Source organism: Athene cunicularia (assembly GCF_003259725.1).
Source record: "Athene cunicularia isolate RWA chromosome 5 unlocalized genomic scaffold, athCun1 chr5_part2, whole genome shotgun sequence".
NCBI lineage: Eukaryota > Metazoa > Chordata > Aves > Strigiformes > Strigidae > Athene > Athene cunicularia.
The window spans coordinates 5,537,167-5,550,183 of NW_020799102.1; the positions used below are offsets into that span (position 1 = coordinate 5,537,167).

General features: G+C 46.4%; 1 protein-coding gene across 1 annotated transcript; it reads left to right on the forward strand.

Annotated features, from left to right (window-relative positions):
* Window positions 1–254: 254 nt before the first annotated feature.
* TMEM86A (transmembrane protein 86A) lies at window positions 255–12,476 on the forward strand. The gene is made up of 3 exons (XM_026850173.1): window positions 255–275; window positions 1,138–1,402; window positions 5,614–12,476. The coding sequence occupies exons 1-3, from the start codon at window positions 255–257 to the stop codon at window positions 6,039–6,041; spliced, it is 714 nt and encodes a 237-aa protein (XP_026705974.1). The 3' UTR covers window positions 6,042–12,476.
* The last annotated feature ends 541 nt before the right edge of the window (window positions 12,477–13,017 follow it).

Genomic DNA, 13,017 nt, shown 5'->3' on the forward strand with positions numbered 1-13,017 from the left:
AGAGTGAACCCCTGCTTGTAGGGGAGCTCTGGAGGTTGCATAGCCTTAGTTGCAGGAGGAACAGGCATTCTAGAAGACCTCAGGACATAGCTCAGGCAGGGACGTGAGACAATCACAGTCTCTTCCTTTTCTTCTTGTTTTAGCCCACAGCTGCACTCCAGGAGAAAATAAAATTGTAGCTTTGTTTCTCATACAGGGTTTACCCCACCAGCACTAAAATGCAGAAGTATCACAGGAGTACAGGTGAACATAATATGTATCTCATCACTGTCCAGGTTGGTCTGAGCTAAGTGTGTGTTAAGAGAAGACTCAGCTTGTGGAGTCTGTAGCTCTGCGCCCTTCCCCTGCTGTGGCTTTGTTATGAGGAGCCTAGTGCACACGCTTTGGTGTGTCTGGATTTATACAGTAGAGCCGAGTCAAAACATTTCCTTCAATATAGGCAGTATATTCTTAGCGTAATGCTAGAACAAAGCAACACCTGATTGATGTTGATATTAGTCAGCTGAGGAAGTGACATCCTCGCCTGGGAGACTGATCTGATGGGTTTTGAAGTCATGTGGTGATGCCAGCAGCAAGCTCCAGGCATGAGGCTACAGGACAGGAGCGGAAATGGGTTAGAAGAGAGGTTGTATCCTTAGGTGACCTGCAACTGGCCAAGCAAGAGGATTTGCCAAAATGCAAGGGAAGATTTGCACTTTTATTGGCTTGTTTGCTGCTGGGCTATTCCTAGTGAGTGCAGTATTTCTGCAGCTACAGGAAGGGAGGTGTATAAAAGGGGTTAGTCTAAACATATGATACGTGGTAAGGACCACCAGAGGAGTTTGACTGATGGTCTAAATGTTTTCAGTAGAACAAATAAAGAGAAAAGGTATCTAAAACTTCCCCCATCTCCACCACCCAAACCCCATCTTACCAGCCAAGAAGTGTTTTCAGCAGAGTGGATCACAAAGGTCTAGGCTGAGGATCATGGTCAAGTTCAACTAGCCTTTCTCAGGGTACAAAATGCTGCTATATCTGACAGTATACATGAAAGAGCAGCTTTCAAAAGGAAGGAGACAGTTCTGTTATGCAGTTTATTCCACTGATGCTTCTGATGATCCTATTAATTTATCTTTTTTTAATGTTTGTTTCTTTTAGGTGAAGAGTGAAGGCCCCAAACTGGTGCCCTTCTTTAAAGCCACTTGTGTCTATTTTGTCCTCTGGCTGCCAACTTCCAGCCCCTCCTGGTTCAGTGCCCTCATCAAATGTCTGCCCATCTTCTGCCTATGGGTTTTCCTTCTGGCCCATGGAATTAACTTCTTAGTGTCACACCGGAGCGCCAGCCGCATCCTAGCGGGACTCATATTCTCGGCAGTGGGAGATGCCTTTCTCATCTGGCAGGAGCAGGGCTACTTCATTCATGGTGAGTGCAGTGTCAGTCCTAAAGGGATGCCACAGTGTCCAGCTGTTACACTCTTTATTGAGTAATGAGTTGCTGGGCCACATGTTTTGTTTATTCATGTACAGCGTCAGCCCTTGGGCAGTGGGAAGCACTCATCCCTTGACTAAAATCCATCATGGTTAGAGGAGTCACACTGTGGATGAGTCTTTCTCTTGAGCTTGTCTTTGAGGTTAGAGAGGTTATTGGGGCAGGTTTGGTTTGCTGGCACGTGCTTACAGCATCTCAGCTGGCTGGAGCTGGGAAGTTGGCATGGGCAGAAACCCTGGGGAAGAGAAGGAAATGATCATGGCACTCAGCAGCTCCCACAAAGCTATGGGAATTATCTATCCTACCTCTCTGTAGGCAGATCCATCAGCCTTTCACTACAAGGATCAGAAATAGGACACACGATGCAAAGGTCCTCGGTGGAGAACAGGTGGAGAGAACCTTTATGTTTTGATAGACAAGCCTGTAGCCTGGGGGAGGCTAGAAACCAAAGCATTAGAAATCGTGTCCTACTTGCAGGTTCATCAGTGTGAATCATGCAGCCTGTCGTACAAGTCATGTCTGTTTTGCAAGACAGATAAATGATGGGGAATCAAAGACAAACCTTACCACAGTAGCCTGTCTTCTCTACAGAAAGATCCACACCTCTTAGAGCAAAACAAGCTTGTTTTATTTTGCTAGTGTGCAGACTACAACATAATGATTTAATCATTTAAAGCCACGTTGAACCTGCCTGCAGCAACACCCTTCCTGGCCTTGGACTGTCACAAGAAATCAGCAGCAATTGAGTCCTTCACTAAACTGACTGGTGGGGTATCTGAAGTTAATTTAACCAGCACAGGGATTTTGCTTAACACCCACCATTAACTGGCTGCTGTGACAGTCCCACTGGAAAATGTGATGAGACGAGGGAACTTTTCTAACTTGTGCTGTTGTCAGCTCTGAAAGTCAAAGGCTTATTTTTTTTCCCCTCTCATGAGGTCAGTATCTAGTTTTATTCTGGGATTCCCACAAGCCCTCATGAGAGGGAAGTGTGTGCAAATGCCAGATATGAAAGGCCAAATGCTCTGAATCTGGTTTTAATCCTGCTTCCCAGGATCTTATCCCAATCTCATTAAAAGTTCATGTCAAAATTTTTACTGATTTTGGTGGGGTTTAGATTAGGCTCTGAGGACTGGATCTGTCTGGCTGAACCTTGGGCATGTTGCTGAGGAGCTCCAGCTTTCTCTCCCTCTGTGCTGAGCGTTGGCCTTCCCACTGATGGGCCTCCTCCTAACAGGGGTACCCAGCTCAGTGCAGGTTGCCTCAGCCCAACTGCTTGTGCTTCTGTTTTGCTTCCTCAAGTTGCTCCTTGAGCTGCGGCTTGGAAAACATTCAAGGCCTGATTCTCACCGTGACCGTTTTCATACATGGACTGTTCCAAATTCCGAGCTTTTCCATTCCCACGAAGCAGGGATATATCTGAGTTCCCTCTCCAAATTAACGCTAGAGGAAGGTCAACCAGTTGCAGGAGCTCAGTATCTGCCTAACATGTTTTAAACTGCAAATAAATTGGATTTTTGACCCTAGTCTCACAGCTGAGAATTGTTGCTTTGTGGATTTAGACACGTTTTTCTTCTTAAGGAGAAGAAAAGCTCTCTTGGAGCATTTTGAAAATCTCAGCCTTCATTCTGGCAGTCTCCTGCCTGCCTCAGTCCGTGCTAATCCAAGCTACCATCTTCTTTAGTGAAGTGTTAACATTTGTGTTTCAGCTGTTAACAGATAAAGTGCACCACCCCACTTCATCCTTCACCTCTCCTGCAAAACATATTTTCTCCTATTTAAAACTCAGCAGGCTGCTGTTGTTGACAGCTGACAATATTCAACCCTTTGACATCATTGTTTGCGGGAATTGGAAATTTCAGAATAGGAGGAAATACTAGATAAAAATGTACTTTCTGTTCAATTTCTACAGCTTTTGGGCTGAAAAAAAGGGTTTGGAACTGGGCTGATTTGAATAGCTTTTGAGTCAATGAGTTTATAAAAGGCCATTTTGTTCATTACTTTATAGGGAATTAGGAGCCTGGGAACCTACTCCTGGCACACTTGACTTTTTTCATTTTTACTGTTTCAGTTCACTAAGAACACACTATTTTCTGACTAGTGTCTTACTGCATGTAGAAGATCCTTTACAGTGTTAACATCCACTTCCTTTGATAGCAGGCAGTTAGAAACAATTTATGCATTTGGTGAAGAAGACAGGGACTAACAAAAAGGCCTTATTGCCAGCCTGAGGGGAAACTCCAGGGGCTGGGAGGGGGAAGGAAATCCGGGGGAAGGAAGCGGACAGGAAGGAGAAGGGCTGATCTGCTTGATGTGGTTGGGAGCACCAAGCCAAAGGCTGAGAAATACAAGAGAAATGCACCCCTCCTCCCTGTGCAGCCGTCACAGGTCTCCCCAGTTCCTGGCTTGATTTGTGGGTGTTGAGTGAGCAAACCTGGGAGCTGACTCCCTTGTTTATGACCAGCCTCACCACATATCATAAAGCTCCTCCTGCCTTTGTGGGCTTCTGCTTGGCTGCCGCATGCTGTCCTCCTCTCCTCCTCCTCCCCCTCGTTGCCAGCTGCCTGCATGAAGGACAACACATTCTTCAGCTCCCAGTCCAAGAACTCTCCATATAATGCCACTGAAGGAAAAATCACTCCTCACTGCTAGGGCAAAGTAATCTTCTCCTCCTTACTGCCCCCAGGGCTTGAACCTTTCCTGCACTATAACACTACAGACAGCTCTTGTCCTAAATCCCTCCTTGGTTTCCTCAGTGCTGTGCCCATGGTGTGTAATAGCTCTGTGAAACATCAATTTCTCATTGCCCTCCTTTGCACTTCTCTTCCTTCCCCTTCATTTTGTCTGGCCTTACCTTGCAGACCAGCCCCCTCCCTTCTGTGGGTTTCCCTCTCATCTCACCATGGCTGAGCTTTCAGTGGATGTTTGATCTTGTCCACCCCAAAAGGCAGGGAGACACTTCCCTTTCTTTGAGCTGTCTCAATACAAGAGTATTAGGATGAAGAAATGTCTGCCAGCAGCAGGTTTTAGTGACTGCCCTTTACACCACAGCATCATGCTTTAAATGTAAACAAGCGTCCTGCTGGAGGACTCAGCTTCCCAGATCCTTTTCTCCATTTCATGCTTCAAAGCTGCATGAAAACTTCCAGCTACTCCAAAAACCTTGCCAGGATAAAGTGGGACAGCCTGCAGCTGCACCACGTGTGGGGCTGGGAACCAGAGGTTCAGAGGAGCTGGACTCTGTTTGGTGCCCATTATTTATGACTGGCATGACAGCTAGTAGTTAGCAGCTGTACCAGTACATTGTGACATTTTTTTTGCCAAATGGATTAGTTGCAAGTGAGTAACGCATGGGCAGTACCTTCCAACACCCACATCTGGCATTTCTCAGGAGTGTTGCACTTCAAAGGGAACCTGGCATTTTATTTTCACTGATTGATTCCAGCTAAGGTTCATCTCAATCTTGCAATAGCCATAAAATTGTTGGCAAATCACATTGGTGCTGTCCCTGAAATATGCCAGCTGCTTCTTTCCAGCTTAGGTTTCTCCTAGCTATGGGCAGAGGTGGAATAGAAGCCAGATTTAGTCCCCGAGTGCCTTGGGGTTTGTGGCTAAATACGGTCAGGTTTTGTTTGGAGGGATTGGCATCTTTTTTCAGATTTTGTTCCTACAGTGCTCTGATTCCAGCCTTCCTATTCTACGTGTGACCTAGGAGCAAAACACTTGGGATAGTTAGAGGGGATGATCTTTGGTGTGCCTTGCCCCCACCCTTCCATCCAAAGCAGGAGAGGAGGAACCACCTGACAAACGAGCTTTGTTCCTCCTGCAGCAGCTCAGTTCACCTGGCCTCTCAGCAAAAGGGCTGTATCACTGCAGAGTTGTACTGGGCTGCGGTTGCAGATGTGCTGGGGCTTTTTCTTAGGGCAGGAGCTTGGTGCTAAGGCTGATCTCCTATGCACGGATTTTTATCCCAAGGGGTCAGTATGGTTCCCACTGGAAGTGTTAAGGGGTGTAACACTGCAAGGACATCTAAGCCTGTGCTTACCACGGTATATTTAAAACCCAATATAGCCATGTTTTCTTTTGCTACCAACTGCCAATCAGTGCTGAAAGGTCACACTTGCCATGTCAATGCCTCTTTCCAGGTCTGCTGATGTTCGCCATCACACACATCCTGTACTCTTCAGCCTTTGGCATGAAGCCTTTGGACCTCAAAGCCGGCTTGTTGATGGGCCTTGTTTGCAGTTCCTGTTACGCCTTCCTGTACTCCTACCTCTCAGGCCCATTCACCTACCTGGTAGCTGTCTACATCGCCTTGATTGGCTTCATGGGCTGGCGAGCAGTTGCTGGCATGCAGCTGTGCAACGACCTCTGGACATGGACCAAGCTCTCGGCCTGCATCGGCGCGATGCTGTTCATGGTGTCGGATCTGACCATTGCACTTAACAAGTTCTGCTTTCCTGTGCCCTACTCACGCTTCATCATCATGGCTACTTACTATGCAGCCCAAATGCTTATTGCACTGTCAGCTGTAGAAAGCAGAGATGAAGAGGACTTCAGAAAGAGGAGCTAGGTGGAGTGCCAATAGCCTGTGAACAATGTGGGTTATATCTCAGGTGCTGTAGCTGCATTCACCCCTGAGAGAGATCTCCATTTCTCTAGGCACGCTGGTGATGATGATTTTGCTTCTTTGAAGCATTACCTTTGGGGCTTTTTTTTTTTCAATGGCTTTCTCTGAATACAGCTTACTTCAGTGTGGAGTCCAGATCAGAAAGCTTAGACTGTCCCTGCAGTAGCTCATTCAACTTTTCCTCCTTGGAAGTGCTGTACTACTGCATTTTACTTGCTAGTCTTGAAACTGATGCTCAATGTCTGCGAAGAGGAGGGCTGATGGAAAGGAGGTTTGGCCATGCACTGTGCTAAAAGACTTGCTTTCAATAGTAGGCAGACAGGCACAGATCTCTGCTAAAGTCATAGGTAAAAATGTATTTAACTGACGTTAGTCTTGTGCATTACAAACTCAGTATGCAAACTGGAGCTATTGCCTCTGCTGAAAGGAAGCCTGGAGGTAGAGTAAAACCAGCATATCCAGATGAAGGCTGAGCTTTGGAGTCAACAGCAGCATGTGGGGCAGCCCCCAGCAGAACCAGAATGAAAGCAAAACACCAAGCAGAGAGCAGAGCAAGGGGTGTGCTGACATGCAGTGCTGTGTGCTTTGGTCGCTGCTCCAGGGTAGGCCTGTCTGTAGGTGCAAGTCAGCATTTCCCATGTGGCAGAACAAGGCGTTTGGTGGGATTTCAGAGGCATCCAGGGAGCCAGGCCAGTGCGTTCCCCCCTGCCACGCGTGTGCACTTACACAGTGTCTGCAGCCACCGGTGACAGCTGAGATGTAATGAGCGCATGAAGAACTTTAATTTTTACAGCAGGACTTTGAGCATTTGTCTTACTACTGTATGCTCTAATTGTTCTTAGTATGGCAGACAGGCATCCAACCTTTATGCTTTTCTTCCCCAGTATCCAAAAAACTAATATTCCATATACTCATCCAGCTTTACGGTACTGCTGCGTGAAGTATCTCTCTCAAATCTTCACGTGAGCATTTCCTGTGGTCAGGGCCCCGATGTTAGATGTAGATTGTTGTTGTGTTTTGCCAGCTGGTCATAAATGACCAGCTTTGCACCATTTGTTTTTGGAAAGCCCCTTTTCAGCAGAGCTTCCTGAAAAGCACTGTCCTATGTGTTCAAAGTGCCTGCTGCTTCCTTCTCAAACTCACATGAACGCAGTGAGAACTGCGCCATCAGGGCTAGGAAAGCCTGTTTAATTCTGATCCAAATTCTTTGGTTGGTTTGTCAGCCCATCTGCTGAAGCAAGATCACTTCTGACTTCAGACTCTCTTAAAAAGATAGAGGAAGAGGTTGCCCTGATTTTTAATCCAAGTTCATTTGTGATCATATGTATATTTTCCCCTCTTATTTAGGGTATCTAACAGTAAGCTCTGTTTCTGCTTGAAACTCTCTCGAATGTGCTTTTTCCTTCTCTGTCCTAGGGCTGTTCCCATGGGCCGAGATTCTCCCCCAATGGCTCATTGCAAGACACGAATGCACTCAGGTGTGCAAAGGAAGCTTGCTGAGGCTTCCTGCACTTAAACCTGCAGCCAAACAGGGACAACCAGAGCAGACTGCACAGCTCGAATCCATGCATGCCCCCAACAGCCCCTCGCTCATGCTCCCACAGGCAGAGGGAGCAGGAGGGACAGCCCTTCAGACCAGCTAAAGATCACCACAGTCTCCATACCTAGCATGCCCAGACCATTCCAGGCAAAAGCCTGGCATAGAGTCCCTGGCACAGTCAGCAGAGGAGGAATTCCTCCTTGTGAGGAGTGTGGCAGGGTCAGGGGGCAGCTGAGGAAACCCTACCAGCCCTGCTAGCTTTTCCCTCAGGGCTGAGAGGTGCTGAGGGTCTCCTCCTCCCCAGCCATGCGTGGTGGGACTGGGAGGGGAAGAAGTCCCACGACTTCTGCATTAGTGCAAATGCAGCCAGTATTACAAAAATCTGGGTTAACCATCCTGACCCCGTGGAGTCATCTGCTGCTTTTCAGAGATCAGAAAGGTCAGCTGCATTATTAAGAGGGAAAGCATTGTAAATAGCACAGCCCTGTGTAATCTCTTCTCTTTAATGCTGTTGTGTAATATTGTCAGTATTCATTCATTTGTGCACTAGGGCCTGCCTAGAGTAAACCGCTAAGGGGATTTAGAGCCATAAACATCTTCATTCATCAGCATTGCTTATCTCCTGGCCGCAGCCTGAACCCTGCAGTGTAGCTCTCTGCGGATGTCACCTGCTGTTACTCAGCTTGACTGTTTGCAAATCTCTTCCTGCAACAGATTGATCCAGCTAAGAGGAAATCTAAGCATTTGGGGTGAACCACTGTCCTCCAGCATGTCAGCAAACGGCATATTTCTGTCTGATTTACATCTCCTTGTCATGGGTCAGTCCAGCACTCAGTCCTTAGCTGGCAGTTCTTCAGAGGAGCCCCTCACACCCTGAGCTTCCCTTTGCTTTGAGGACAATGCATGTGTGATAAAGTAAGCTTTATTTAAGTTAGAATTTTCATTATATCTTCTTCCCCTCTAGAAATGAGTAGTCTCCAATTTCCTGAAGATGGCCAAGTTGCTTTTCTGTGTCTTTGCTTGCTTTGTTACCCCGCTCCACCATCAGCCACAGGATACTTGCAGAAAAGGATGTTTTAAGTGATACTGGAGGCCTGTCCTCTCCTCTCCACCAGCCATCAGAAGTGCTGTTTCTGGTGGCAGAGGTCTCTGAGTGGCTGTAGCTGGGACAGCAGAAACACGGGCTGTTGCTCCCTCACTGTCCCCTCACCTGAAGTGGCTGGTTGGGACACATCCTGGCCAGACACGCTGGCTCCGTCCCAGTGCTGCAGCAGCTTCAGCCTTCCCAGGAGCATGCGGCAGAGCCCTCAGCATACGAAGTCAGGGAGAGTCCTGGCTGCTTGGAGGTTCACCAGCGAAGGCGCTCAATCTTCAAAATCTCTCTCCTGCTCTGCATTCTTCCTTTTTCCAGGAAGATAAGATCATTTTCCTGGAGGCCCTTTCCTGCTGGGAAGAGACCAGCTGGTGTGGACACTGATTTGACACAATTTTGAGTTTCATAAACCCTGAGAAACACTAAGCAGTTGCTGACAGCCTGTTAAATACCTTTTTTTAGGATTAAAACTCTTCCCTCAACCCCAGCGAGGTTAATCTTCACTTTGAAAGGGAGCAAACAAGAAGTGGCAATGACGTGACTGTCTGTGGCACTACCTTTGCAGGCCTTCACGTTGTCTCTGCACTGTAAAACTCTTAAGGTTTGATCCATTCTTCTCCTTTTCAGGCATACAGTCTTTGAGAAACACCCAGTCTTCAGCCCAGGGACGTTACAGAGGGAATGAAGCACTCCAGTGGTGTGCCTGGCCCCAGCAGTATCAGTGCCTTTGCTTGCAAAGTACAGAGGCTTTCTTTTCACACTGCTGTGTTCAAACACAATTCTTGTCTATGGTCACTTGAGGTTACACACATGGTCCAATTACTTTTGTTCTCTTTCCTTTCTGTAGTTATCACCCTCCTGGAAATCCTTTGGATCCTTATTTGGGCATACAAAAGAAGTAGCACGTTTATTTCAGCCTTGTATCTCTTTCTGTATATAGATCCTTCTCATGCAGAACTCCTGATGAAGTCTAAAAAGCAATCCTAATTGCAGCTGGTTCTTAAATGCTAGTAATGCTTCTGAGCTGTGCCAGTCACACTGATGTCAGCAAGGCAAAGCTGGTGTAGAAACTGTGGGTTGAGAAGACCAAAGCCAGAGGATTTTAACACCTTTTCTCCTCCTCTACCAAGAAAATTGCATTTGTGCTTAATACCTGGCTCCTTACTCCTCCATATTTAGGCAACTCTAAGACTGATTGGTTAAAGACTCTAACATAACTTTTAAGTAGATTGCTGAAGGTTTCATGTTGTAATCAGTGGAGGTAATTGATATATTTTTATGCAAGTATATAAAATTCCCAGGACCAATTTTGCAGAATTTTTAGTGGCTCTTCAAAGTTTTCCAGTCCTGTAGTTTGACATAATGCCTGTCTGTTTTCAGCTTATTATCATGGTAATTTTGAGAGGTGTTCTGGAAGCAGCAGATCAAAGCAAACAGCAACTGTGAAGCTCAGTGGCAGGTGTCTCTCTTTGCTTGGTTTCTGGATACAGGCAGGGGCTCTTTTAAGCAGAGGCATTATAAAACTACATTCCTGGAAGAGGATGGGAAGTTGCTGACTTATGACAGAAGTCCTCCTGGGCACTTCTCCTGCCTTTTATCCACGCTTGCTCCTTTTGTGGCCTTGGGTAAGTCGCTTAAATTTTCTGGGGCCAGGTCCTCATCTGGTGTGGAAAGGCACAAGTATATGAGGGCCAGTGAGTGCAGTTACAACAGCACGGGGCCAGGCCCTCACCCCATTTCTAAAATGGGGATATTAGCACTTACCTACCTCACAAGGATGCTGTGAGGATTAGTGCTCATACAGTGCTTTCAAGATGTAAAGTGCTACATAAGTCCCAAGTATTATCCTAACATAGTGTTAAAAATGCTTTTAGGGATCTGCAGGACTTCTCTTAAAGCATGGAATGTGTGACTGCCTTTTCAGTTTGCATCAGATGGAAAGTAAATGCAAAATATTTATTCATACTGGTTAACAGGATGGGCTCAGCTGCACTTGAATTCTGAGTAGGGTTTAGCTTAAAAGTCTGAACTCTAATTTCAGTTTTGCAAATGGTTTTTAGTTCTTCTAAAAGTCTCAACCAAATTCTTAGACATGAACCGTGCATCCGGATTTTGCAGTCTGGTCATCCCTGACTGTTAGCTAGAATAAACCCAATCCAGCCAAAACACAGTGCTCTCACAGTCTGCTCTGGCTATTGAAAAGGCTGGAACAGAAAATGAAGTCATTCTGTTCAACCTTCATTCTGCAGAAGGTCAGCTAGGTTTCATGGGACAACTTGCAAAGGGATGTCTAAATTCTATGATTTTAAGTTAGTTTACTGGCTTTAAAATCGGCAGAGAGGGAAGGCCTAGATGGAATCAATAACGTTGGCACATCCTTCTTGAATTACTTCCTTTTCACCTGAATCAAAGAAACAGCAGGTTCTGGAGCAAAGTTGGTGCTTGTACCACCAGTCCTAGCGCCCAGAACAAAAGCTGATCTAGAAATACAGCTCTAAACCATCACCGTGTTCTCAACTAGTATAAAAATGACACTGTTCGCTGATTTCAAATCTGGACCACAGCTAGAAACTACTTATTTCTGGTAGAACTAGCTGCTGTACAAACACAAATGAAGGCAGGGAATTACACAACAAGGAATGTGCGCTGCGGACATGTGAAATGGACCATAATTTTGAAGCAGCTGCAGTAAAATCTTATCTTAATATGAACTCAGAAGCAAACACAATGCAAATTTTTATGGTTTCTTTAAAATGTTTGATGGGTTTTAGTTTTCTTAGTTCAGAGGAAATTTTCTTAATATTATTTTATTTTTGCTCTTATTGTGAAGAATAAAAATGTACAATTCTAGATAGACTACAAATGAAAAAAGGTGGCCAGTTGGCAGGACTGCCAAAACTCCTGTGGTTTGTACTGTTTCTGTGGTGACACGATGCTGCTGTAGGATGAGCTACTGGAGCGGTGTGACGGCTCAACAGTGAGGCTGAAGCACAAGGCCAGTCTCATGTAAGAGGGATGCAGGGGCTGAGCCACTGAGACTGCAGTGGGAGCACGACTGGGCCAATTCGCATCAGTCAAAAAACAGATAATCAGGAAATAAAAAAACCTTTTTCCTGACTGGTAAAAAGCAAGAAACCAAAGCCAGCCTGTTGGGTGATGGTGCTGAATCAGTAGACATCTAGACCTTGCTTATGCAGGCTCCTGCTGGACCAGGCCTTGCTCCTAATTCACCTGGGGAGGCTTGCTCCAAGCCTACCGTGCTGGCAGGGTCAGGTCAGCAGAACCTGCTGCTTTGTTAAATAAAACTGCAAAACAAACAAAAACCCCATCCAGACATGGAAGGCAAAGCGGTAGCTCTGCCTGGCTGAGACCACAGCCTGGCTGCTCTGTCCTGAACACTAATCTCCATGTCTTGTACCCGCGTGAGCCTCTCGCTCCAGCCCCTCTCCCACGCGTTCCAGGCAGAGTGCACTGAAAGATGTGGCTGAGGCAGCTGCTCTCCCCCGGGGAGCCAAGCGTTTTGCCATGTCTGAAAGTCTCTAGCACTTAATACTTCCTCTACCATGATTGTAAAGGTCACCACATGCAGTACGGCCACTTGATCTGGGATCTTTTCTTAACACATTTTAATGCTGATTTTACTATTTTAGTTCTTCGTTTGGAATGTATTTTTTCCTCATTTCTTCTGTGTGTAACAGCAATTAAAAATATTAATTTACTGGGTATTTTTACTGTGCAGATACAATGTCTTCTTGCTCGTTTTCTGTTCCTGTGACAGTTTCAGTGTGAAGCATGTAGCCCGCTGACCCTCTGTGTCAGACAGTTTTGTGCCACTGTTATGCCCATCAGTCATGCAGCTCTGCCCTGGAGCTACCCAGTACCACTGTCACAGCTGGCTACAGTATTCCTGTCTGGGGAACCCTGAAACACAGCCCCGTGCTCCCCACAATGCTCATCCAAAACAAAACAACCAGGCACCACTGTGACGATGGCACCTGGCTCGTGGTACAACACATCCTGGGATGTGGAGCCCTGAAGCATGCTTGCCCCTTGCTGCTACAGCCAGTCCCACATACAATGGCCATTTGTCCACCCTTCCAGGGAGAAGGCAGTTTGCTGCAAAGGATTGCCCTGGGAAGACTGCTCGCTGCCCAGAAATCCCAGACAAATGGCCAAGTCTCTCTTTGCCCCCACCCCAGCAAAGTTTCCAGGAAATAAAAGTAAGATAGTATGGACATTTTTCTCTGGTTGGGTATCTAATGCCCGTTTGTTCAGCTGTTTGATGC

Excerpts from the sequence above, each read along its gene's own strand:
- TMEM86A (XM_026850173.1), top strand. The coding sequence starts at position 255 with ATGTATCTCATCACTGTCCAG. Across the intron at positions 276-1,137 it reads TGTATCTCATCACTGTCCAG|GTGAAGAGTGAAGGCCCCAA; the intron begins GTTGGTCTGAGC and ends TGTTTCTTTTAG. Across the intron at positions 1,403-5,613 it reads GCAGGGCTACTTCATTCATG|GTCTGCTGATGTTCGCCATC; the intron begins GTGAGTGCAGTG and ends GCCTCTTTCCAG.